Below are 27,766 nucleotides of genomic sequence, written 5' to 3'. Positions count from 1 at the left end.
ATGAAATTCGAATAAAGGTCTTTTGAACTTGAACTTGAACATAGCTACATGGATGGAAGATGAGTGAAAGAGAACCCTAGTGCTCCACCTAGCATGGCAGTATTTATACTATGTTTCACACACCCTTACAGAAGCAGTGCCTCCCCACATGTACGCCACAATGGTTGCAGCCCTCAAAGGCTAATTAGAACCTTTGACGATCCCTCAATACAAAAGATACATTTTTCAGCAAGCCCGAAAGAATCACGCAATGTATTTTAGGCAAGATTTAAATAAAATGGCCACCACTTGCACGATTACAAACTAATCAAAAAAATATGAGCATAAATTATTCAGGAGCGTACATCCTCCAAACTAACGGAGCACATCCTCAAGGTCCTAGGCATGCCACTCAACAACATCCTCACCCAGGGCAGTGCCAAAGAGTGGTCAAGGCCCTGAGAGTCCCATATGGAAGCAGCCCGTCATAAATCTATCAAGACACCCACAAAAGAGAAGCCCAGACCTCTACCGTGAGGCCCCTGAGGGTACTGTGGCCCAATAGAGTGCCTGGTGTGCAGCAAGACATGCGCCTCTTGCAATAAGCTAAACCATTTCGCAAAGGTATGCCGCTCCAGTTGGCACTCCGAAATTGCACAACAGAAAACAGTGAACAGCATTGCTGTCCCTCCTGGAGATGAAGAGCAAGAAGATCAGATAGACATGGACGATGAGTCATGATGACCTGAATTAAGTTGTCCACATAGTGTTGGCAGTAGGACTTGCGCACACAACAAGCCAATCTTCACCCAAATGCAGGATCCTGACGGGGCCGACCTGGCTTACTGCATTCATTGTTCACATGGGACACAATATCACCACTCAGCCCACCAAACGTCAAAGTCTATGCATAGGGACAAATGTACCCATTGTCCCTGAAAGGCTGATTCACAAACTACATCTCCCATGATGACCAGAGAATTGATATCACCATATCTGTCACTCAAGTAGGCACTGGGATACTCCTGAGCTGCAGGAGTATGGAAGACCTCCAGCTGGTGCACTTGGCACTGCGGGTGCACACCAACCAGTTGGAGAACCTCCTGGTGGAGTTTCAAGACATATTTGAAGGCATAGGTTGTCTGAAGAATCAGATGGTGGCTTTCCACATGGACCTGTCAGTTTGACCAGTTGTGTTGATACACCGTAGTGAAGCCTTGCATCTGAGGCCCAAAGTGAAGGCAGAGATGAGAAAACTGAAACAGGCAGATATCATTAAGAGGGTAGAGGGGCCTACAACCTGTGTGTACCCCATAGTTGCAGGAAGCCCAAATAGCCAGCCAGGTGAGTTGAGAATATGTATGGACATGTGGCTTCAGAATGTAGCCACACAGCAAGTTTGCTTGCCTGTAGTTGGCCCTTACCATGGTGGCAACTGTGCATTGGAAAATCATACAGTTCCATTAGGGCCAAAGGACCCCTGAAACTCAGAAGTCAAAATAGGTACTCTAAAATGTTTGCCATGAGTTGGTGGAAGGAGGAGAAGAATACCTTCTAGGCTAGTAATCCCTGACATTCTTGTGCCACAAACAATAGAACTTGCACACGCCCATCACCAGGGAATAGTAAAAAACAAAAGCTGGCTGAGACTGTGGTTCCCTCAGCTTGATGACGTGGTGGAGACCACCATCCAATATTGCATTCCCTGCCAAGCCACTGGTAGACCGGACCCTCTGGTCCCTATTATCACAGGGGTAGGGCTTCAAGGTCAGTGGGAGGGAGTGAGCCTGGATGGAAAACACATGGGGCTTGATTCACAAAGGTACTTACGTATAGTAAAGTTAGGAGTGCGGAGTCTCCACATTCGTGGTGGAAACTCTGCACTCGGGCGGAGTGTCCGCATTGAGAACTGCAATCGCAAAGAGGAGTGATTTTTGGCACACAACCCTGTGTACTACTGTTAGTAGACAGGGCTTTGCATTAAAAGCAGTGGGTAGTTGCATGGGAACACCCAAATACCACCCACGGCATGCCCCTCTGATGGAAAGCAGTGCAAAGCAGCACAAATCTCTCCTTTGCGTTACTTTCAGGCAACTTTCTAGTGAAAGCCAACCCAGCGCAAAATGTTTTTAAATCTGCCCCTTAGATCTTTCTTTACACCTTTGCAGCTGTGTCTGCACCTTGATCGAATCACCTATCTTGAACTCCTTCACACCATGCTTTATACTGAAATCTTTTTTCATCCCCTTATGCCTTTCAATATATTCTTTTCAATAATTACTCCAAAGCCACATCCACTATCCCTATTCTCTCCAGCTACCCAATATTCGCTCTGCCATCTGCAATCCTTTTTCAGAAGAACTCAAAGAGAACTTGCCCACTGTGTCAACACTGATGCTCTTGTACCCTAAACCATCTCCTTCACACATTTCTAATTCAAACCTTTCTTAACTCCTTAATGAATATTTTTTTTCTCCATTTTATTCATCCTTCCCACTAACTATTGCTACGAGCAGTATACAAAGATGTTCATTGATGGGTAACACCGTGCTCTTGCAGGAAAATGTTTATATGAATGTGAGAACTTGTATGTCATTGCATATATTTCAAAAACCCTTCCCACTAAAACAATCTTTTCACAAATTGTCTGTACCCCCTCAAATGCTACAGTTTTCCCAGTTCAATCTGAACCCATCTAGAGCAATGATCTATTTCCATGATAGAGGAAAGCTCCCCCCCCAACTCATTGGTCCAATTCTATTCATTGCAATATTGTTACATGCTGTTTTCCAAACGGTGTCTCTATTCCTACAAACACTCAAACCCTCAATAAATCCTTCAAACAACATGTCAACCTGGCCACACTGCATCTCCATTATCCTACATTTTGTCCAAACTCTGCAACCTTCTTTCTCAACCCCAGCGTAGGTTGCCACTTATCAACAAACCTAAGTTAGATACACTAAGTTCATCTCTTACTGAACAGTATATTTTTCTACTGCCCTAGGCCATCCTTTTGTTACAAACCTGTAAGAACTGGGAGTCTCTAGTTGGCTGAGGTAGGTACCTTAGTCCAAATAGGGACCCTAGCTTCTAAGTCATGGAAAGGAAGGACACCTTCTCAGATAGCCCCTGCTCACCCCCTCGGTAGCTTGGCACAAGCAGCCAGGCTTATCTCCAAGGCAAATGTGTAAAGTATTTGCAACCACGCTCACAGTAACACAGTGATAACACCACAAATGGACACCACACTAGTCTCATAAAAACAATTATATGTTTATAAAGAAAAGATACAATGAGACCAAACAATAAAAATCCAACATATGCGTATTTGTAATATTTCACCTTGCCAGTTATTAGGCCAGCAAGCACTTGTAATTTCTTGCAGTATTAATGAGCCATTTTCAATGATCTAATGCAGTCCTAATGCAATGCTATGCAGTTCGTAATGCAAGAATCGGGCAATTCGTAATGAACCAATCAGGCAGTTTGTAATGCGAAAATAATGCAATTTGTAATACAACAGTCAGATAGTCCATAATACAAAAATAAGGAACTTCGTAATGCAACGATCAGGCAGTTTGTAATGCAAAAATAAGGCACTTCGTAATGCAACAATCAGGCAGTTCGTAATGTAAAAATAATGTACTTCGGCACCGATCACGGTTCTCTGGACGGTCTCTATGCTACTCTTACTGACTCACGGTTAGCTACTGCCAAAACATGCCCCAAACACTGTTATGATGGGAAAATAAGTGCGGTTCCACACTCCGGCCCAGGTAATGCCACTCCTCAGCACGTACGGGCTGTGATACGGACTTGAGCGGAGGCTCGCACTGCAAAGATGGGAAAGGCCAAGAGCGTTTCTCTCGTAGCCCGCACCCCGTCCCAGGCGGCGACACACACACGCTTGCTGAGTGTCACCGGGGGGGTGCGATCTCACTCTCCTCTCCTCGCCGCTTGGGGCTCCGGTGCAACTTCGTTGATCTTGGGCAGTGGAACTCGGACCCCCAACGGTGATGGTTCGAGTTTTCTCCTTGGCAAAGGCAGGCTCGGGCCGGCGGCAGTGACTTCTCACAGCTCCTCTGGGGATGGCGGTCCTGGTCGATGGCAATGACGATCGCAGCACTTCTGGTCACGCTGTCAATTGAAGCAGAGAACTAGACTGCTCCGGGATACGCAGTCACGGGGCAATTCTCACGAAGGTCTCAGGCTGCACGAAGCACATGCACACAGCGTCGCTGAGACTCATTTGAACTCCGGGTGCACACAATCACAGGGCAATCCTCACGCAGGTCTCAGGCTGCACGAAGCACACGCACACAGTGTTGCTGAGACTCACTTGAGCTCCGGGTGTACACGATCACAGGGCAATCCTCACGAAGGTCTCAGGCTGCACGAAGCACATGCACACAGCGTCGCTGAGACTCATTTGAACTCCGGGTGCACACAATCACAGGGCAATCCTCACGCAGGTCTCAGGCTGCACGAAGCACACGCACACAGTGTTGCTGAGACTCACTTAGACTCCGGGTGCACACGATCACAGGGCAATCCTCACGAAGGTCTCAGGCTGCACACAGCACACGCACACAGCATTGGTGAGACTCACTTGGACTCCAGGTGCACACGATCATGTGGAAGTTCTTACGAAGGTCTCAGGCTGCACTAAGCACGTGCACACAGCGTCGCTGAGACACACTTGGAAACTTTTATGCTCCTGAGTTTCCCAAACAGGGAGCCAACTCTCCTCGGGCCCTTGGAGACAGGTTACTTTGGGACACAGTACACAGCAAAGTCCTTTCAAGCAGGGGGACACAGCAAAGTCCTTTAGTCTCTCCTTAGTTAAATCAGCAAACTGCAGGCCATCCCCAGAGCACACAGCAAGGGTCAGTCCTTCTCTTCAGTCTCTTCAGCTGTTCTTCCTTGGCAGAGGTTCCTCTTGACCGCGAAGTAGTTTCAATCCTTACTTGTCTTGATCAGTCCAAAGTTCAGGGGTTTCAGCTCTCATAGTTATACCCCTAAATGTCGTTAAAGTCTTTGTGTTCAGGGGATCTGACCCCTGTCCAAACCACTTATGGGTGTCTCCCTGCCAGTGACACCTTCTTCCTTTGATAGTGGGGATCTGGGTCCTCAATCACTCAGCAGGAGATGGAGCCATTGTTTTATGGCAGCTGCCCAGGCCTCTTCACCTCCAGGGCTACTCCTCCCCCCCTACACTCCAGATGCAGGTCAGCCAGGGCTGTCTTACCTACTCCTCCCCCATGTCAAGACATTCCCCAGAGCCTATCACATTCAAATACAGACAGTCAATTCAATACCAGGCAGAGACACACAGAATTGTTAGAACAAGAAAACTAGCCACTTCTAAAAGCGTGGTTTCTAAACACGCAGTTCAAAAATAACCTTCACAAAAAGATGTATTATTAAATTGTGAGTTCAGGCACACTAAACTTCACCTCTCCATCTCAAGCCTATGGGAAGATAGGCTGGAAACATATTACACAGCCTCCCCCATTCTGTCGTATAGGCAAGATGGCCTTGGAACAGTGAAAAACTAAATGGAGAGTATTTCACTGTCAGGACATGGTACACACCTCAGTACATCTCCTAGGTGTCACATATACTGCACCCTGCCCAGGGGGGTACCTTGGGCCTACCATAGGGGTGTCTGATGTGCATAAAAAGGGAAGGGTAAGGCCTGGCAAGTGGGTGCACTTGTCAAGACAACAAGGCAGTTCAACAAACTGCGCGTAGGCACTGCAGTGGCAGGCCTGAGATCTCTTTTCAGGCCTACTTATGTGGGTGGCACAATTTGTGCTGCAGGCCCACTAGTAGCAGTTGTATTACCAGCCCTGGCACACATAGTGCACTTCACTAGGGACTTTACTAGTAAGACAAACATGCCAATTATGGACAACCAATTACCATTACACTTTATACAGGGAGCACTTGCACTTTGACACTGATCAGCAGTGGCAAAGTGCCCAAAGCATCTAAGTTGGTAACGCCATGTCATAAAAAAAGTCTAGGGGGGAGGCAAAAAGTTTAGGGAATTTTAGCCAAAAAGGGCCAAGTCCAACAAAACCTCATCAATTTTTTCATGTACGCCTAAATTTCCTCTCCCGATTTCTCCTCTGATGGTCCATTACAGACTAATTATTTTATGTCCTACTGCACATCAGTCTAAATCTCTCCCTCTTCAGTATTTCATAACATTGCCTGGACAGACAATATGCATTAGTTTTTCCATCTGAATACTCCACAAATTTGTTAGGCTCTTTCAAATTCATAAGTCATCTTGCAATACACAGAGAGGCCTTTCCTGCACCATGTGCGGCGTATAAACTCAATAAGGCATGTAATCTGACTTTGTCTTATATGGAATCCCCCATAAATAAATACTGACCCACTGGCACATGCCACAGCATACCTTTCTATCAATCCATCACTCTTCTGACTCCCCATGTAATACTACTGCTCTACACTCCACACTCTGCATTTTCATATTCATAGTATGAAATATTCTTTGATTCACATCAAAACTCTGTAAAACTGGCACTCTAAATAGGGTTTTGATCAGTATCCCAACTGCACCATGACAAAATATACTTTTACTCTCCTTCCCTGTCATTAGAAGCGTCATTATGACTCAATGAATTAGTTGTATTTGTATTTGGAGAGCAGGATCTTCACAGAAGAATGTGGAACCACTCAGGTGTGAGGTATGTTATATATTTCATGTTAGGCTCATAGGTTACAGACACACTGGATAGCTCCTGTCAGAACGACATTCTCCCTCCAACTATAACCAATTCCCAGGCTTCATACAGACAAAACATTGCATGCGTCATCATATTCTCAGCGCATCACACTCAACATTCTACAGCATGCCCAATAGCTTGTGCATACACAGACGCTCCATTTCAATCTAGAATTTACATCATGTTGTTCTTGAGTTGCAGTCATGGTACATACACAAACTTCAAACATCTCTAGATTATTCTACCTCTTGATTACCCACTGAACTGAGTGTTTGTTTCTGCCCTGAACCATTTTGGAATGTACTCATTACTAATTTTCAACAACAGTTAGTGTCACTTCTTTAACCTACATAAACGTGCAATATCCTAGCACCATCCTTAATTTAATGTTACGATGTAATTATCTCTTGGTTTGACATTTATATGAGTCCTAGGAAAGAACCTCTGCTGTTATATACTCACTAATTTCCAAAGTATAATCAATTAGGAATCATGAATGGTTCCGACAGGAAACGTCTTGTGGGGAAAATGCTATCTGGTACTTGAACACAAAATCAGTTTATTGTGGTATTAACCACGATACAGTACACCCATCTTCCCCACAACACATATCTTTGTTGCCACAAAGGAAGTAATTTGCATACCAAAGTATGAAGGTACATTCTTTATTCAGAAAGATCATGAATTAGCTAGAAACTAGACCTATGTTAATCAAATTTTCGGGCTTCTGGCATCTTCCATGGACCACAAGACTGACTCTTCACTTTAAAACCTCTTTTAATTCCAATCTCTTCCTTACTTGTTATTTTCAGTGCAGGTCTTACTGCACTAATTTTATAGATATCTCAGTGGATTCATTCACTACTCCCCAGTGGTATGTATGCAGCTATTTTATACCTATACAAGAAAGAAGATGAAAGATTCAATTATGTGGTTTGGAGAAGGGGGCTGCTGCGTAAGAATTTGAGGAAAGTAGCTCATATTAAAACGTTGTTGGAGAAATAATTATACCATGGTGAAGACCAGGTCATATGTAATAAATGAGGATGAAATTACCACTAGTGGCTAGGTAATTCCTTTCATTTATATATATGCAATAGCAACTGTGTTGTTATGGTTAAGTCTGACTTTTCACAGAATTTCGGTGTGCTTATAACTTTGGTGCTGTTTGATTAATTGACTCATACTTTTCCTCTCAATTAGCACAACTGGCTAAGCAATATTAGCAATGTTAAAACAATATTGTGTTTTAAAATATTTTTGTAGATAGTATTTTTATGAGTTTTTCATGTGTATAGATTTCAAGTAGATTTGTTTATAGATATGTATTACGTTGTAATTTTACATGACTTACTTGTGTCGTGGGTTTTAATCAGGTATGGGAAGGTAATGTTTTAATATATGTGTTCAATAATTATTATATGTGAATAATTAACTATATCGTACTGATAAATAATGTTGCTATTAATATATTTGAGTGCTCATTTTATTTAATTACATAATAAAATTACATTTGTTCCAATTACTTGCAACTTCTCTGGATTTTCTGGAGGAATTAGATGATATGTGTTTTATTTTTTATGTATTTTAATTAATTAACTATTTAAAAATAACATTTACATATAATGTTGTAAGAAAATTAATGTGATGGGTTTGTGTTTGGTTTTAAAAATTAAAATTTAAAATGCACTTGATAAAGAAATGTTTTGATTTTGGTGCTGCTTGTCTAAGTATTTTAAATACCATTTTTTATTTAGTGATGATAGTAATGTTATTTTTTTATCTGTAAATAAGTTATGCTTTGTTATTTATTTTATTTAAGTATACAAATTATGTATTCAGTTGAAATATTTTTGTATTTGTCAAAAATATTTTATAAATATTTAACATCCGTATAATATTTAAAAATTAATAAAAAACATTATTAATATTTTAAAAAACAAATAAAAAGAACATATCATCTAAGGCACAGGTACTCGCAAACATTTTCCCAAGGGCCGCAAAGTTTAGTCTGTGATATGACTGTGGGCCGCATCGATACCAGCACAGTGGTGATCCTGGTGGGAGGGGGGAAGCACGCGGTAAGGTGGGTATAAGGGGAGTAAAGCATGTACATCTAGTGGCTGAATTGCACAATGTGAAACCAGAAAACCTGAGCTTAATCCCACCTTCCCCACTTTACCAAATTGTGTGATCCTAAGCAGTTGTTTCATTTCAATTTCCCTCATTTTCTTTTATTATCACATATAAGATGACCTCAAAATACTTAACTTCAGGTTGTGGGCTGCACAAAACCTTCTCCTGTGTTTAATTTAATAAACTATAATGTTGTTCATGTATAATAGGAGGCCACCCTAAGAGTGCACATAACAACTGACTTCTCTCTTAGTTTACTATTGGCGTTGTTGTTAGTGTGGAGGAAGAATGTATGTTTCTAAATTCATATCTGAAAACTATCACTCAAAAAATACTTATTAATGCACTGATATAATCTGATATGCTAATGTGAAATGGTTCTGGATGTTAATGAAATACACTTTTGGAATTTTTGAAGAAACCTTCTCATATTTTTACACCTTTGCTGCAAGATGGCTTTAAAAATGAAGGTGTTCCTAAAGGTAAGTGGTGCAGGACAACCTAGTTACTTCCTTTCTTTAACTTCAATGAACCTTTAAATAAAGGCTTGCCTGTATATTTAGCATAGATGTAATGTTAGTGCTGAGTTGAGCGAACAGCAGCCTAGTGCTGCTGTTGATCAGGGGGCCGCATGTAAAGGTCAGGAGGGTCACATGCGGCCCCCGGGCCATACTTTGAGTATCATTTATCTAGGGCTTGAGGAAACATGATCACATCACCCCCACCCTGATAGAACTTTATTGGCTCCGCCTGCACCATCTTCAAAACCAGCTGCATCATTTACAAAGTCTTCACAACTAGCACCCCGCTTATTTTACAGACAAGCTGTCTGTCTCTCGTAGTTCTTAACACACTCACAGCCAGGACCCAATCAGGCTGCAGTCCAAGGAATTAAAAAAATAAAAACAAAAGACACCAGGCCATTTCCATCTATGCACCCAGTATCTAAAACAACATCTCCATATCCATCAGGACCAACCTAACACTTCACCAATTTAGGCAACATTTGATGGCTCATCTCTTTACAGAGACTACATCACAATGTGTTAAACTTCTACTACTCACCTTTCTCTCCTATTACTCACCAACTTTATGTGTTCAACTATGTACAGTACTCTGCTGCCTTTTGGCTATGTTTAGATGATAGAAATATCAGATACATACATACCAAATAAGCAAATTCATATTTTTAAATATTCAATAAAAAATAATTCGTGATTATTTAATCGAATTTATGAACCAATGCAATGCTTTACTAGTACATTTATGCAGTCAAAGTATTCAAGCAGAATGAAAAATTCTTTTTTTGTCGTTGAGAGAAAAAAAGTAAATCCTCTGAACTTATTGGTATTCTCCTCTCTATTTGTTTAACAAAAGTTTGTTTATTAAATGAGACACATCTCCTTGAGTCAATTAATTTCTATTTCAAATTGTTTGTGGGATTGGAGTTAGATCAGTAAATCACAGCCACTCAACGTATTTTTACATTCCTTATTATTTGAAGGACAGGAGCTACATTACTAAATTGCACCCCACGGTATATTTTTACATTCCACAATGGTTGTGAAAGTGGAGTTAGAATAGAATAGTTAACCTCTCCCACTCCTGGCCCCAATAAATATATGTATTGTAACCAATGTTTGTGGCACTGAAATTACAATAGTAAATATGACACCCAACCCTCCAGTTATATGCACTTTGTTAAATATGCGTGGGACTGGAGTTAAAACTGAAATCTAACATCAAAGATCTCCACACCTTCCCAAGATATGCACTTTCACCAGTGTTTGAGAGACTGACCTTAGAATGGTAAATGTGATAACTACCAGCTCCCCATTATATGGAGGAGGGCAGAAACTAAAGTTATATTATTTTCAGACAGGATACAGATAGTATATATTTTGCTAAAGGTTGGTGGGCATCACTTAAATGTATCATCCAATGGCCAAATGTTTCGATGTGTCAATATTTGTAGGCTGAACTGTTTACAACCAGGTGCTGCGGAAAAAGGCCTGGATTGGCCTATCTGGAGCATCAGAAACTATAGGGAAACTTGCAGCCTTTCATATGACAAGAGAAATGAGTTGAAATGTAATGAAAAAGATGGATTCAGATGGATTGAACAAAGATTAAAAATGGATTACTAAACGAGCAACAATGTTTGTTGGAGTTTTTCTGATTTGACTGCGACAGGCGAATAGAGTATACTGTTGCTCCATATATTTTTTGATACTACGTGAGCGCTGGTAGGTCACAAAGCTGCGCCTGTCAGCACGCATAGTGCTAAAGCATGAGTATTAAGTCAAGATGGGTTTTCATACAAGGAGTGCATCCTGCACATTTATTCTTGTATGTTTGTGTTAGACATGTAATGGTGCCACATATTGCGAAATGTATTTCCTTTGCCGCAAGTACATACAACATAGGCCCTTAGTCAACCATACACATATATCCCATTCAATGAACACATTTACATCCATCACTAAAGACCACTCTTCCACTGACACACATGGCAACGCTGTCATGGTGCCCCTATGTAAAGTATTTTGTTCAAACCATTTTATATGGCTCTATGGACATTAGGCTTAAAGTCAATGAAGCTGGGTGTTGGGGTGTCTAGTAGCAATGCACAAGCTGCTTAGCCTTCAGTAGCTCACTGTTAGCTCTAGCATCCTTGGCATGGTTTCCCCCCAACTTTTTGCTGGCCTTAGTACTTTGCACACTTTACCACTGCTAACCAGTGCTAAAATGCTCTCTTCTTAAAACATGTTAGATTGACTTCTACCCATTGGCATATTTAATTTACTTGTAGCTCCATGGAGAAGTGGCACTTCCTGTGCCCAAAGCCCGTAAATTAAATGCTGCTAGTGGCCCTGCAGCACTGATTGTACTACTCACTTAAGTAGCACTTTAAACATGTCACAGACCTGCCATTGCAGGCTGTTTGTGCTAAGTTTTAAACTACCATTTGGATCTAGCAAAGTAAACCTTTTGTCAGGCCCAAGCCTTCCTTTTTAATGCACACAAGTCACCCATAGGGTAGGCCCTCGACAGTCCAGAGGGCAGGCGGCAAAGTATTTAAACAGTAGTACAAGTGTTCTTAAGGTTTACATGTCCTAGTAGTTAAAACCGCTTAAATTTGTGTTTAACTGCTACAAGGCCGACCTCTCCCAAAGGATAACATTGAAGTTACCTTATTACATTTCATAAGAGTAATTTCTAAATGGGAATAGGAAATCAGTTCATGGCTGGTGTCTCTGAAAACATAATTTAAAATCTTAACTTATGATGCAGTCAGATTTTAAGTTACATTTCTGAAAAGGCCACTTTTAGAAAGTTGGCATTTTCTTGCCTTAGCCATTGGGTGACTGCAGCCTATCTCTGGGTTATATGAATGGGTGTGGGTGACAGTTGGGCTTTGTGTATTCTTCCTAGACAGCCACACACATTGGGGAGCTTAGGTGTGACTGGGTGGCCCATCACTAGCAGGATGGGAGGGAGGAAGCATGGCCCAGCCCCACTTACACTTGAATAGGCTGTGTCCTGTCTCCACACACAGGACTGTATACCCCATGTTGTTAGCCTGGAACCAGAGCCAAGAAGGCAGGACACCTGTGCTCTTCAAACGCAAGACTCTCAAAGCTTCTCCCCACTTCAAAGGCACAACTGTGTATAAATACTGGACCTGATGTGCCACCTCTTCAGTACACTTCAGGACCTGTGGACACTCTGCCAGGAAGAAGGACTGATGTGCTGCTACAAGGACTGTCACCTCTACTGGACACCTGCTCTGAAGGACTGCTTCCTTGATGAGCTGACCTGCTGCCCTCATGCCTAGGTGAGAAGGACTGGGCCTGCATCTCTTCAACCCAGACCCCAAAGTGACTCCAAGGGCTAGTTGGCTGGTGTCCTGATCTGTAGCCTCATGGGCATAACAGAATTCCAACAACCTAGCATCTGCACCTGAACTCAGTCAGCTGTGAGTCTAACCTGCTAAGTGGCGCCACTTCAGTCCTGGACCCTTGGAAGTGGGCTTAATGTGCTCTACCAGCCTCTGTGGATCCAGCGGAACTGACACATCTCCTTTGCTGTACAGCGCAACCCCAAGCAGAACTGATGCACTGCCGCTGCTGCATGGATTGGACCCGTCACGAAGACCCGCATTGCATCGCAGCCCATCAGAACCACCGCTGAGCGACACCTCCTTGGCTCAGGCCCTTGCATGCCTCTTCGACGGCACCTCAACGATGCCAGACTCTACATCACAGTCTCATAGCTCCTCAGGAAATGGCACATCACCCTGACTGCACACAGCATCATCTACGCCTGACATTGCATCCTAAGCCCATCAATGGGATCCTCGACAATGATGCAGGTCCTTGCATCGCAACCTCGCCACATCTCCGAAGCAACACATCACTTCAGCTGCATGACGCATGTCCGATGTAGATCCTTCCAACACTGTGCAACCTAGGATTTAAGGTACTCTGTTCAGTGGGCCTAACTTGGTCCCTGTTATGGTCGGCCTGAACTAGTGACTTTGTTCTAGTCCGGTGCGGTCAAATATCCACAGTTGGCACTTTGTGCTATTTGGCACTATTTTAAAAAAAATCTTTAGAATTGCACATTGCGGTTGTACTGTTTGGATTCTTGTTGTTTTGGTCTTGCTTTATTTATTAAAGAAATTACTATTTCTTAAACTTGGTGTGGGATCTTTTTCTACAGTGTTTTCACTTTATTACTATTTGAAGTGTTGCACAAATACTTTACACATTGCCTCTAAGTTAAGCCCGACTGCCTTGTGCCAAGATACCACTGGGTGGAGCACTGGTTGATTTAGGGTTGACTTGTGTCTCACCCTGACAAGGACTGTGATTGCTGCTTGACCAGGGCTCACACTCCAGTCAATCAACAACCACATTTCTCATACTCACAATGATTTTCCGTGATCAGAGGTAGCTCTCACTACAGAAAATGTTGGAGACCCCTGTATGTTGTAGTACAGGGTTCTCCAAAGTTGGTCCTGGAGGGCTGGATAAATGCCAGAATTTTAAGATAACTACATTTATCTGAATTGGGATATGCTAAAAATCTGGCATGGATCTGGCGCTCAGGACTGACTTTGGAGAACCCTGCTGTAGTATAACAATGTCTTGGAGTCACGGTCAGAGTCAGAAATGCAACTGTTCCACAATAATGCTGCAACGGGAGGCTAGCTTTACCTGCGGCATGTTTTTTTGTGGGGATTGCACTTCTCTATTCTGCTGCTTACTGTGCATTCAAATATAAGTGAATTAATGGACCTAATTCATTGGCAAGCCTAGCATCGGTATACAATATATTCCCTGCTGTTGTTTTCTCCGAAAATATGTGGCATCTCCCCTTTTCCAGAAACAGGTCAAAAACCTAAACCTGCAGAAATATGTGACTTAACCCACCTTGTGACATTTCACTTGACATGACACTGTACCTTAGATTAAAGAAAACACTCAAGGCCCAATGTACATTTACACACATACATATACTCCTACACAGTCATAAATGTACAACTTTTTGGAATTAACAAACATTCTTTGTAGTATACCTGGAAAGCTGCATCAGTTGGAGCTTTCTAAAATGTCCTACTGGTACTGTGATGTGACACTTGATATTTTCCCAGTATGAAATTGTACACATGGTACAGCTCCACATTGGTGAAATGCATCCCGCTATTCAAATGTACAATATGTTTCTTTTTTCTACATGGCATAACATTTTACCTACGGTGACAACCCTTTCTCTACTCCCAAATTACCTTTTGGGGCTGTCCTTTTCTCCTGTCTATCATGGCAAGGGAGTTAATTCAGCCATTTGGTGGTATACATCTCCAGACACATCCCACACAAGAAATGGTTGGAATGAGGTTAGTAAATGCCAAACCTCTCACAGGTGTGTGTGCATTCACAAACTTTCAAGGCAAACCACACCTTCATTGATCCACTCCACACCCTCTGTGGAAGGTTTGCTACTGCACAGTGTTTCACAATAGTGTTTTACAGTTACACAGTGGTAAAGCCATTTACACAACTTAGGGTACCTGACGGCTTAAAAGGTGCCATTTTTGGCAATAAATGTAAGGTTTGTGAATCTATTGTGTGTAGAAAATCTATTAGCTTTATCAGTGCTGGTATTGCAGATTCATTGTTGTTAGACATGTCATCTTTTGGTTTGGGTTCCCTTATCTTTTTGCCTCTGACCTCCTGTTTTTGACTGTGTGTTGGATTTCTTTTTTACTGGCTCTAGGACTCTGGGCACTTTACCACTGCTGACTAGTGCTAAAGTGCAAGGGTTCCCTATCTAAAATGTAATTGTATTTGGTTTTTCCATTATTGGCCTACTTGATCTGCTAGTAAGTCACTAGTACAGTGCACCAGGTGTGCACAGGACCAGTAATTCAAATGCTACTAGTGGGCCTGCAGCACTGAGTGTGCCACCCATATGAGTAGCCCTGCAAACATGTCTCAGACCTGCCACTGCAGTGTCTTTGTGTGCAGTTTAAACTGGCATTTTGACCTGGCCAATGCACCCACTTTGGCATTTTTTTACTTTAACCATGCTGTACCTCTGCATGTGTCTGAATACACTTCTGGGTTGGATAACAGTTGGGCCAGTGCCTGATCACACACAAAGAAGTCTCAATCCCCTGTAGTGTGTCTGGAGCCAGGGCAAGGAAGGGAGAGGTCTTGTTCACTACAAAGACCTTTTTCTGACATTTGATTACTCTAAAGGCTGAATTGGGTATAAGTACCGGACCACTGACACCATATACTCAGAGCACTTCTAGACTGAGGGCATTCTGCTAGGAAGAAGAGCTGTGTTGCTGTCAGGAGGGACTGCCACTTTGCTGTTTGCTTTGATGTGCTGGCCTGCTGCTTGCTTCTTCTGCCCTGGGAGTAAAATGACTGGACTTTGCTTTCTATATCCTGCTTTCCAAGTTTCTGAGTCCTTTTAGCCTCCTGTTGGAAGACTCGGGCCATCAAAGACTTCACCTGCCAGCATATGGGCTCCTCTGCTTAGAGCCCTGCTTTGCATAATGGTGGCAAATCCAGTTCCTGGTCCCTTGGAAGTAAGCTCTGGTGCAACAAGAAGAAAAATCAACACATCGTCTCCAAGCGTCACTCGGAATTGGCACATGATTGCAAAACTCGATGCATATCCGCTGCCTGCACTGAAGCGTGGTCCCTGCTCTGATGCAGCGACTGCAGCTTCCAATGCAGGCCCCAACTTTTTGCTGCGTGACTCTCGAGCACCGCATCACCGAAGCCCGTGATGCACCGCTCTGACTCTGATGCAGCACCTGCTTCGACACTTTGGAATCAACGCAGCGCGACTTGACTTTCAATGTACCATCTACATATCATTTCTGGGTGCGCTGACTTCATCATCGACACTGCACTGCAGTAAGGAATCCGAGGTATCATCATCTCCACTGCACCATACATCGTCCCCGTATGTAGACGGCTTAACGACTCTGCACCGCCTTAAGGAACCAACTCATCTCTGTCTTCAGCGATACATCACCTCCTCTGCGCAACGCACTGTCCCCGAGCATCACCATGCCAACGACCTCATTACAGTAACGAACCAACCATCACCGAAATTTCCGCGCTACGCATCGTCTTTGATTTTTTATGCATTTAAGGTACTTTGTACTAGTCAAGAGCAACCTTTGATTTCTAAGAACTAGAACCTTATTTAACATTGGGAATTCATATCTTGAGTTGTGTATGTTGGATTGTTGTCGTTTTGGTGTTGTTTTAATTAGATTAAAATTGGCTATTTTTTAAACCAGTGTGGAATCCTTGTGTGGTGTTTTCACTGTGTTACTGTATGTATGTAGAAATACTTTACACATTTTCTCTGGGAATAAGCTTGATTGCTCCTGCCATGCTATGAAGGGGGTGAGCACGGGTTATTCTAAGGGTGTAAATTACTTACCCTGACTAGAGTGAAGTTCCCTACTTGGACAGGGTGCACATCACTGTCAACTAAAGACCCCATTTCCAAAAATTGTTGATCAGTGGTTTAGTTTATCTTGGGACATTAGCAGTCGGGGCTTCTTTAGCCATATCAGGTGAATATAAACTCAAAAAGCTAATGTTACTTACCAGGAACTTTATCACCTGGAAGGTAGAAGGATCTATTGGTGTAGATAGTGACATAGTTCTTCCTGGGGTTCTGAGGCTGAGCTCGAATGTGTTTGGGCCGCATATCATTGCAGGATGCAAGGCTTGCCCCATGAGAAAAAGCAGCAGTGTATGATACCAGGCAAACGGTCATGCAGGCCCATCCAATAAGAATAAGCTGGATTCTCATTCCTTCATCTCCCTAGTTTGATCAAAGACAAAACTGCATTTTATTCCTTATTCCAATCAATCAAATTAAGTTTATTTCAGTTCATTAGTCTATCACAGCTACATAGTAATGGCAGATTATGTGCTGTCGAAATGGCTAAAAATATTGTGAATAATGACAGATACAACGTCAGCAAAAATCGAGAAAACAAAATAAATAAGCAGGGATCAAAGTAGATAAAAAGACTTTACACATTTCTAAGTAGAATATCATTATCAACTACCATAAGGTTAAAATTTAGTTTTTTCAAATATTTAACCAAATGTTCAATTTATGGTGATGTCATACAGTGAGCTATTGCACAGCACGAGTATGTGGTTACTAGTAAAAATAGATTGCTTAAAGCATAAGTTATAAAGGAATAGTTGAGAACGTTGAAAATCAATGGTAAGTGCAAGGTTATTTTGCATACAGAAGGTACACATTAAAGAACTATCTACCTCATAATAGAGAATATCAGTTCAAGTATGTAGTAAGATTACGCAGTTAATGAAATCATTTACATTGGGACAATAATTACACATACCAATGCACCAAGTTGGATTTCTCCACCTTTGCCTGGATGATGCCCAGATGGGGATATCCAAACAAAATTTAACACACAGCACCTAAGCCTGTTGAGATTCAATCCTATCTAGAAAACACGAAATCCCAAGTTATCTCTTGGATGGAAAGTAAGAGGTATTCATCTCACCTGTGTGATTCTCCACAGCTTGGTTTTTTCAGGCACTTAATTCTAGTATTGCTCTTTAATAAAGTCAGGCATACTCTTGTGGCGAACTCCATGTTCAACTGCAGATCAGAAAGATCCATGCTGAGTTAGAGTCTCTATACATATTGAAACCAAGATACATTGCCGGTTTTTGCTTTCTCTTCAACTTTTTTACATATTGGCTGGAAGGATGTTTTTTCTCTCTTGACCCTGTTCTCAAAAAGGGCTGTGGGTGTATCTGCGGACGGCCTAACAGGTATTTATAGAAAAAAAAATTCCTTGGTTCTGAGTTTTGTATAACCCACAGCCCCCCTCCAAAAAACAAGTTCCCATATAAGGTGTAATCTTTTATTTCATCCTGCGCATTGACTGTATCCATAGCCACACTTAAAAAAATATTTCTACTGGGCGTTCTGGACCTACTCTTACTATAAAGGTAACATCACCACCCGCACTTACTCTGTGGAACTTCCAATTAAATGTGACTTCCTTTTTCTGACTTAAGCCAAGTGAACCTATCTGAAGGAGAGAAGAAACACTAAAGTTCTGATTTAAAAAGGATATGTTTAATTACATGTAAAATAGGCTGCCACCTCTGCTATAAACGTTTCTATTTTATGGCAAGACAGGAGGATAGCAGAATTCATAAACTTGTATTCACTTCTTCTGAACAGCAACACTTCAAAGTTTCCAAAACCACAACTTTAGAACTATATCTCAATAAATAGAACACTCAAGTCCTTTTGCCACCATTTCCTTCCTCCTTTGTTTGCTGCTTCTGAGCAGATATACAGTTCGGGGGGCCGGTAGTTCACAGTAAAGATGTCTAGAGGTTAATTTTGGATGAATTTATATTTATAGGTATATAGATGGTTATCAAACCCCAATGTATGGGTAGAATGTAGGGTACAGAATTAGATACTATTTAGAGTTAAAGTATGTTAGAAAATGGAATTCCCGAAGTTCTGTTAGCAATTACATGTACAATACATACTTGTATTGTTTTGCGCTTCTATTTTAAGAGGTTTCAAGAATTATCGTTTCAGCCTAACGCACTCGAGGAGGGTTTTCTTTTAAATCTCAGGAATGCTTGAAATGGCATACGACGATGCGTTCACCACTTTAGACAGGAAGCATATTGCGCATGACACAAGCTGTGAGTCCCTTCGTTTTGCGCATGACGTGAGCATTGACTTCCTTTTCAAATGGAAATTGGGCTTCAACAGAAGACTCGTGCACAGCAAGCACGAATCGTCTGTTTCGGAAACAGATAGAGTGATAGAGAGATAGATAGAGTGCATTTGGGTGCGTGTGTTCCGCGAGCCATCTGGCTGCCTAGCAATGTTTCTCTAAGGAAATCACTGCAAGAGGCGAAGCATTTCAGCAGTTGGGTGATGGTGATTTTGTAGTAAGAATTCAAGTACAAAATAACCCCAAAAATTATTTTAAAATATATATTTTGGAAGGGATTAAATAAAATGAGTGAGCAGGTTGAGGAGAATTATGTCAGGAGGAGTCAATTAGGAAGATAGTTACATAGGTGGTACAATTGGTGGTAAACAAGACAGTAAAGGAGGTTTTATGTAACAAATGTCCACATATGGCTAGGGAGGATGAAAAGTACTTTAGCTTCTCCAAAGGACAGGAGGATCTTAATAGGTGAAAAATGTTTTAAAAAGAGAAAGCACATAAAAAATGTGAATATACAGAAAGGAGTTCCCAGAGGCTCACAGAAAGGAGCCCCAAGCGGCTCATGGAGATTGGATGTCCTGAGTGACACGCAAGATTGCAATCTAGCATTGCAAATGATGATGATTTGAATCGGAGTGGCAAACGCCGTGATTTAGATGAGTATATTTTAGACTTAAATTATAGGAATGAGTTGGAAGATGAGTTGGATGATATATTAAAGGGAAAGGAAAAAGGAAAGAGGTCTGTAGTTGATCCTCTTGGTGAAAAGCTTTTTGACCCCAAAGAGATTCGACATCCTAGAAGGAAGGAATGATGGCTAATAGACCATGTGGCAGATCATATTAAGCACTGATTAGGAACCCTTTAGATAAGGAAGAAAGAAAAAGTATGCAGGGTGAGTGCTCATGTCCAGTGATTCATAACAAGGGTATAACCCGCCTAATATTGATCCTGAGTTGATAACTTATTTTTTCAAAATGGGCAGAGACCCAAGGAAGGATCTGAAAAAATCTCTGAAACAGTGCCAGGACCTAGTTTTAGATATTCTCAGCCCTCTCACTAGCATGTTCGATTTGGTAGAGGAGGCCTGTTTCAAGGCACTGACTAAAATATACTCCTTTTAAGAGGGTGGTGCCAAAGAGCGCTATGCCTATTAGGAAACACAAATGCGGGTCACTTGGCTGAACGAAGGAAGACAATCCTAATGCGTATAAACCCAAAACTTGGGGAGTTGGGTGTGAAGGAAAGCAGTGAAGATGCTAAAGGCCTTCTTTTTGGGGAAAGCATGGTTAAAAGTATTGGAAAATATGTAAAAACGTTTACAAGTCGATAAAACACAAATCTCCATGCAAAATATGTTTACTGTAAACAGTTTTTTTAGGAGGGCTGGGCGGAGAGGGCAAACTCTCAGCCTAGGCTATTATAATTCCCATAATTATTCTGGGTGTGACTCTGGTCTACAATAGAACTCGCCCACTATAGAGAGGCCTTAGAGGAGATCTTAAGAATGGACCAGAGCAGAGACATCCCGTGGCTCAAGCATGTTTCTTCCTGGTTCGGTAATTAGGTCTAACACATTTCTGAGAAAAACCGACACAGTTGACATTATCTTCAAAGAAACTTTTAAAATCTACCTTCTGGGCTCATATCCAAAATAGTGTGCTACACAATTTGGACATTGGCACATTGACAACTAAGTTCCCTTTGTCCAAACAAACGGCAAGCTTTGAGCCTTTTCTGGACGAAGTGCGCCCACAGCTAGCCAAATCTTTATACATGAAATTTAGATATGGTGTGTTGCAAATAAAAGTAAACACATCAAAATGGGTTAGCAATTAAGAGGAAAACAATAACGAGTGCTGTGTATTATGTCAAACTGTGACCAAGGAAAATGACTTGCATGTATTATTCTTTTGTCCAGCCTATGATAAACCCAGGAAAAACTGGAACAAACCCATTTGTAGAAATATGAGCACCAGGTCCAGGTCCTGCCTGGAGGCAGAAAGAATATTGAAAACAAACACATCCCAAAAAGTTGTTTTCAGTGACAGCCGATATCTATTTAATGTGAGCTTCATAAGAGCTAAAGCTGGGTTGAAGTTTTAATGATTAGGAACACTTGTACTCAAGATTATGGTTCAAGTAAACTATGCCATGCACTTTATTAATATATGATGTTACAAGGTAATCCTTAAGACTCCACTATTTGCACTAAAAAGTACTTGTATCTTTTAAAAGACCTATGGTAATGAATTGGACTAGAATGTACATATGATGGTTATCTAAGATATTGCCGTGTAAGGGACAATTGACTTAAGCACTTTACTTAAATTGTTTTTTTTTAAATTAGTAATGCCTAGGTTTTAAGGTATTTTTTTTTTTAATTGTCATTTAGAGGTTGGTCACTTACATTATCTATTTTATTTTTCATTCCCTCTTCCTGATTAAAGGTTACCATTTGAAGGTGTAGGTGCATCAATCCTACTTAATTAATTTGAATGTGAATGTTTTACATTTCTGTATGTGATTACTTATGATGTATCTTTTATGGTTTTAATTGGAACCGAAATTTAGAATTTTGATTTGAATTCCCATAATTAAGGAAACTGCGGTACTCAAAGAAATCAAGGAGGAGGATACTATAGACAGAGTACAGGATTGTACACCCAGAGAGGGAGGGGTGGAAAGACTAGACCTTGTTGAGGATGAGGTCAATGCATAAACTCAGGAAAAGGTGAGTGTGAGGATCAGTTTTGATTATTTCCAGCAAAAGGTAGGAAGAAGGTTAATTTTTTTTCAGAAACATTAGAAAGAAGTAACAGCAGCTCCTTGGGTGTTTCAGACAGTCACAGGTTATCGGATGGATTTCGATTTGGAAACAGTTCAGGAACAGGAGCCAAGGGAGTTGCGTTTTCTAAGAGAACAGGAAGATGTAGTAACAGAAAAGATGATGCAAATGCTAGAGAAAAAAGCAATAGTGGAAATACAGGAGGATAAAATAGGGTTCATCAGTACCCTATTTCTAGGAGAGAAGATTGGCAAAGGATGGAGACCTTAATAAATCTAAGGAATTTAGGGCGAGTTGTAGGACCGTTTTTAGTAGTCGCAAATAGAAAATCTGTCCGTTTGCGACTGCAAAAAATGGTTGTACTATGTACAAACCCTATTTTGCGAGTCGGTAGCCTATTTTACTCACCAAATAGGGTTTGCGAGTCGCTATTAGGAAGGGGCATGCCAAGGGCGTCCATTCCTAGTAGCAAATTGCAGAGGTATGTATGAATTTAGCAACCGCAAATGCAGTCGAAAACAAACTTAGTTACCACCTACTTCAAGTACGTGGTAAGTCACTTGCAAACGTGAAGGGGTTCCCAGGGGACCCCTTCTCCTTTGTGAATAGTTGCGAAAATATTTTTTAAGGGCAGGCAGTGGTCCCAAGGACCACTGCCTGCCCTTAAAAAATGAAAAGAAAACGTTGTGTTTTTTTTCTTTTAATCGCATCCCATTGTCCTTTAAGGAAAACAGACTGCATTTGGAAAAAAACGTTGCTTTATTTAAAAAGCAAACACAGACATGGTGGTCAGCAGTCCTGAGCAGGCCTCCATTCTTGTGATGTGTGAGATTCCTAAGGGGTCGCAAATTGCGACCTACCTCATTAATATTTATGAGGTAGGTCTTTAGCAACCACATTAGGGATCACAAACAGTGTTTCAATTTTGCGAATCGCAAAATGTAGCAATTTGCGACTCTCAAAATGGAATGCTTGTACATTTGTCCCTTAAACCTTTATGTAGCATACAGGCATTTGAAGAAGGAGGGTATCCATCTCTTAAAAGATATGTTACAGGAGAAAGATTGGCTAGTAAAGATGGATCTCAAAGAGGAATTTTTTTAAATACCGAAAGATCCAAGGAGTCGGGTATCAACAATTCAGATGGAAAGAAGCTCTATATCAGTTTCAGTGCCTTCTTTTCGGGTTATCATCAGCACCTTGGTGTTTCACAAAGTTCTTGAGACATGTGGTGGGTTATTTGAGAGATAGGGGAGTGAAATTTATAGTATATCTGGATACATTTTTTAGATTGTTTATTACATTTTATTTCAGCTTGTGGGTTTTTTTGGGGGTGTTGCTGGGCAGTGTTTCATAATATTATATTAATTAATGTTTATTGATTCTTTTTTAATTCGTTATTTACTAGTTAACATATTTGAAATTACTTAATTCATTTTTATTTCACATTGTGGAATTCAGTGACTAAGGTTTAAGTAAAATATATTAAAATCGATAATTGATTATGTAGTCATTATGCTAGTTTTTTATTTTTGAATGTTTTATCTACATCCACATGTTTTTACATTAAAACAAATGTGTGCATGTATGTTGTAAACTATTAATTTATGTATTTTTACGAACAGGGTTGTGTATTGACGTTTGGGTGGGAATTTTTACTTCCAAATTATATATTCATTATTGCTCCTTGTTTAATATGTTAAAATTGTAATGTTTATTATTTTTAAATAGGTTTCTATATTTAAATTTTTGGGGTAAATGCGGCAATTTTTTTAAATTATAAGTAAATAAAAATAAGAATTTTTATCAGTACAGGTTTTATTAGCTTTCGTTTGTGTAAAGTTGTTTATGTTTTGAGCCTTTGACAAAGCCTGCCTTACTTAAAATGAAACCATTTGCACAACACTCCACTCTACTCCTCAATACTGCACTCTACTCCACAACACTCCTCTCCACTCTGCGTCACGCCACAATCCTGCACTCCACTCTATGCCACTCTACGACACTCCACTCTACAACACTCCACTCCATTCCACTATCCTCTATGCCACTAACGTTTAGCCATGAGAAGCAGCAGCCAAGCTGGTGTACAACATGTCTAAAACAATATTGGCCTTGTAAAGGTGAGACCTATTGGCGCAGTGACAAATCTACAAGTACACAAGGCCCAGAAAGTATCTCTTGGTGACTTTAGTTGGATGGCGCCTGCAGTCTGCTGGGTATGTTAGTTTCTGAAGAAAAGAGACCTCCCTTCAGGACTCCATAAATGTACGTCACACGAAGCAGAGAGCAGACACCTGCTCCCACTGGATTCTAATTCTCATGGAAGACACAAAGCAAGCAACTGGGGCTGCAAAGCCCACCTCTGCGCTCCAGGATTAAACGGAAGTACGAGTGATATCTGTGGGTAGGATTGTGACAGGCTCTCCATTTCTCAGGTTACGGTATGAATAAAACGTACCTTGTAAAGAAAATTAGATGTAATTTGCATGTCTGCTAGAACAGCATGTAAGTATACCTACTGTGAAGATGTGCATATAACTTACTGTCATGTAGATTAATTGAACTTTGAAAGTTCAAGGGCATAGCCCCCACTACAGAGAGATGAATGTGACTGGTAAGCAACAAGTTTAAGTCATACCAAGATAGCTCCCTCCCAGCAATACACAGAGGGCCATATTTATCAAGGGTTGAGTTGCTTTTGCACCACGCAATGAGGTGGAAAACTGAAGCAACCCTTGAGAAGCAATTTATCATCCCACGCAAGGCCACCTTGTGTGGCCCTGAGTGGCTTGATAAATCCAGAGCAACGCAGTGCAAATTACATTCCCAGATTTACCATAAGTGGTGGACCAGGGAATGCACGAAAACTGCTACGCCTCCCCAGGTGAGGCTTAATGAGGAGAGATGTGGTTATTTCTCCTCATTTTTTCCTCTTTTTATTCTGCAGTACACATAGAAAGAGGAACATGCCTTGGGGATTGCTTTGGTGCAGGAAAGTTCCCCTTTCTGCACAAACACAAACCTGCTAACAATGCAGGCCTACTTGCACCATGGTGCAAGAGTGCCTGCATTGGTACTAGGCAGCACTTAGTGCGCCTGCACTGGGAAAAGGCAGGAATGCGCCGTACAGTGTTAAGTACGGCAGATTTCCTATCAAGCAGCACAGCGCAGAATGGTGACTTTTTGTACTACGCTGCATGATATAATGATAAATATGCCCCAGAGTGTGAGCATTCCATCAGCAGAGCTGCCCTCAGGTAACAAAAATTTCAAAACAATTGCAAATTTTCCCTTACAATATGCGATGGTTGCATACAAAGGCCTCGTCTCAGATCTTGTATTCAGTACTTGAATAACAATCGTGTGAATCCAGAAAAAAAGTGTAAACTCACTGTGACTGAAAATATAAATATGAGAAATGTCATGCAGGTGTAAATATGTGAAATACAATGTCATGCAAATGTGTGCTTCCCCAAATTATGTACACCATTGTGTATTGTTTGTTGCTGGCACCCAATTAAAGTACAGCACTCATTGCTCTCCCTGTACGTTCACACTTCATAAATAACAATACATACATACAGAACAACGTACCCACCGGGGCTTCACTACTACAGCATACCTGCCCAAAAACCTAGGCCCCAGTCATTCTTACCCACTGGTAATTTTGCCTTAACGCTTTTGCTGCTGTGGCTTTTACACCCGCATTGATTGCTCTACCTATATCACAACAGTATTTATGTATGAGAAACCAATATAGGGATTCACAATGAATACATGAGTTTTGTGGTTACAAATACTAAAATAAACATGGCTGCATTATCAACGGCTCTGCCTTTTCCGCAGTGGATAGTTGTAATTTGTATTTCCCTGCATCTTGCCGTCCTCCTTTTCCTCCCCCCTTTACGTATTATGGTTCCTTCCCCTCTTGTGCGGCAAAGCTGCTCCCACTGTCACCAACATTCTATGTCTGTTGGTGGCAGTTTGATGAGCTCCTTAGCTGCGGTGGCTCTGAGGCAGTGCTACTAATAAACAGGTGTTTTCTTACCGCATCTTGAATCTTGTCTTCAACAAGAGTACACGGCAGGATTGCACTCTGAATGTGCATGTTCTGTACACTGAAGTAATCTTGCTGGGTGTACGTGAACAAACAGTAACGTGAGCATTCTTGTCACCATTCTGCATCTACATCCTTTGTGGCTCATAGGGTACCTAACCGATCTCTGACACTACAACACCACAGTTTACATTTTCATCTTTGGCACTGAATAAAGAAAGTGTGAAAGCTGTTTTTCCCTATTTTTCATTTAAATGCATTTGGAACTGAGCTTATGCTAACATAAGCTGTGTTTACACTGTCCTCCATCTTGAATCACCGTCATAATACCCTACGAAATTACTTGCTCTGTTTTTTCTTGTTCTAAATATAGAATTGCAAATTGGCTCTAACAAACAGAGAATGTTCCTAGGAACTTTTCCACTGCACCATTCCCTACCAAGAACTTCACAACAGTCCCAGGCTATTGCTTATGCGATGTTTTACTTAACAGGCTTGAATAAACTGTGAGAACGGCTAAGATAGGGGAGTGGCTTGGTAGCCTAGGTAGTGGAATACTAAAATTGCTTTCAACTCCTCGCAGAAATATGGACAATGGGTTTAAGAAGCAGTCACCAACGAGAGGAAGAAAAAGGAAGAGACTTGATGTAAAGGTTGAGGAGATGCCGAGTGATCTTAATGAAACCTTAAAGGATCTGGGAGAGGCCAAGGAGAAAAACCCAAAATTGATGAATGCTTTATTGTAATAAAATATTGAGGGATGATTTAGAAATCATTGGGAGAAAGCTGTTTTTCCCTCTTTTTTTATTTAAACGCATTTTAAACTGTGCTTAACCTTAAATAAGCTGTGTTTAGACTGTCCTCCATCTTGAATCACTGCCATAATACTCTGTGTGATTGCTTTCTCTGTTGTTTCATGTTTTAAATAAAGTATTGCAAGCTTTCTCCAAGGATCTTTTCCACTACACAGTTCCCTACCAAGGGCATCCCAACTGACTCAGGCCTTGCTTATAAAGTTTTCACCTAACAGGCTTGAATAAACTGTGAGAACAGCTAAGACCAATGTAATACTACTATGAGAAAATCCTTGAATATATTCTATTGTAGAATGCTTCTTCTTGGTTTTTCCTCATTGGTGAATATCTTGAGAACCATGTATTTGTGCGTTGCTCAATGAAAACCATTGCCTTTTATAGGTCGTGCTTTTCTCTGTAACCCAGAACTCCCTCTTGCCCACTCTTAGAAGGCAAATTTAAGCCAGATTGCGCATAGAGCTTTACTAAATTCTTTGTACTTATGAATTGCATGCTTTAGTGCTAAGCTTATTAATGGCACATGCTATGTATTTTGCCTAATAATTACTTATATAAACCTTCAAACCTATACTAAGAATGTTTCAGTACTGATTACTGAACTTCATTTCAAATTTATTAGTGATGGGTTCAGTCGGGGAGCACCAAAGTCTGAATCAGGACTACACCATTCCCGTTCCTATCCATTGGCACAGTTTGATATGATCAAAAAGACAGATTAGCGCGCTGACAGATCTGGTAGCAGAGATGATGATTCTGATTGGATCCGACAATTGATTAACCCAATTGGCTATAGAACCGATTACTGCACCTTCATGCTTCAGATTGTTTTTTCCCGAGATGAAAATTGACCCAGTCCCGACCCCATCCTGGTTCCGAGAAACGAGGTGGCCGAAGAAGTATGACATGAGTATCAATAGGGATTTGCAA

At 41.2% G+C, this 27,766-nt stretch overlaps 1 protein-coding gene across 2 annotated transcripts in view; it reads right to left on the bottom strand.

The window, feature by feature from the left end:
- REELD1 (reeler domain containing 1) overlaps positions 1-27,766 on the bottom strand; it is a 274,056-nt gene that overhangs the window by 157,385 nt on the left and 88,905 nt on the right. For both annotated transcript variants that reach the window (XM_085643265.1, XM_085643264.1), the window contains one exon: positions 17,027-17,246. In XM_085643265.1, the coding sequence (XP_085499391.1) occupies positions 17,027-17,246 (220 nt within the window). The remainder of the gene's footprint in view (positions 1-17,026; positions 17,247-27,766) is intronic.

The sequence above is a fragment of the Triturus cristatus genome, chromosome 2_2, assembly GCF_964204655.1.
Source record: "Triturus cristatus chromosome 2_2, aTriCri1.1, whole genome shotgun sequence".
Lineage (NCBI taxonomy): Eukaryota > Metazoa > Chordata > Amphibia > Caudata > Salamandridae > Triturus > Triturus cristatus.
The sequence above is the reverse complement of the archived record's forward strand: the minus strand, read 5'-3'. Positions and strand labels throughout refer to the sequence as shown.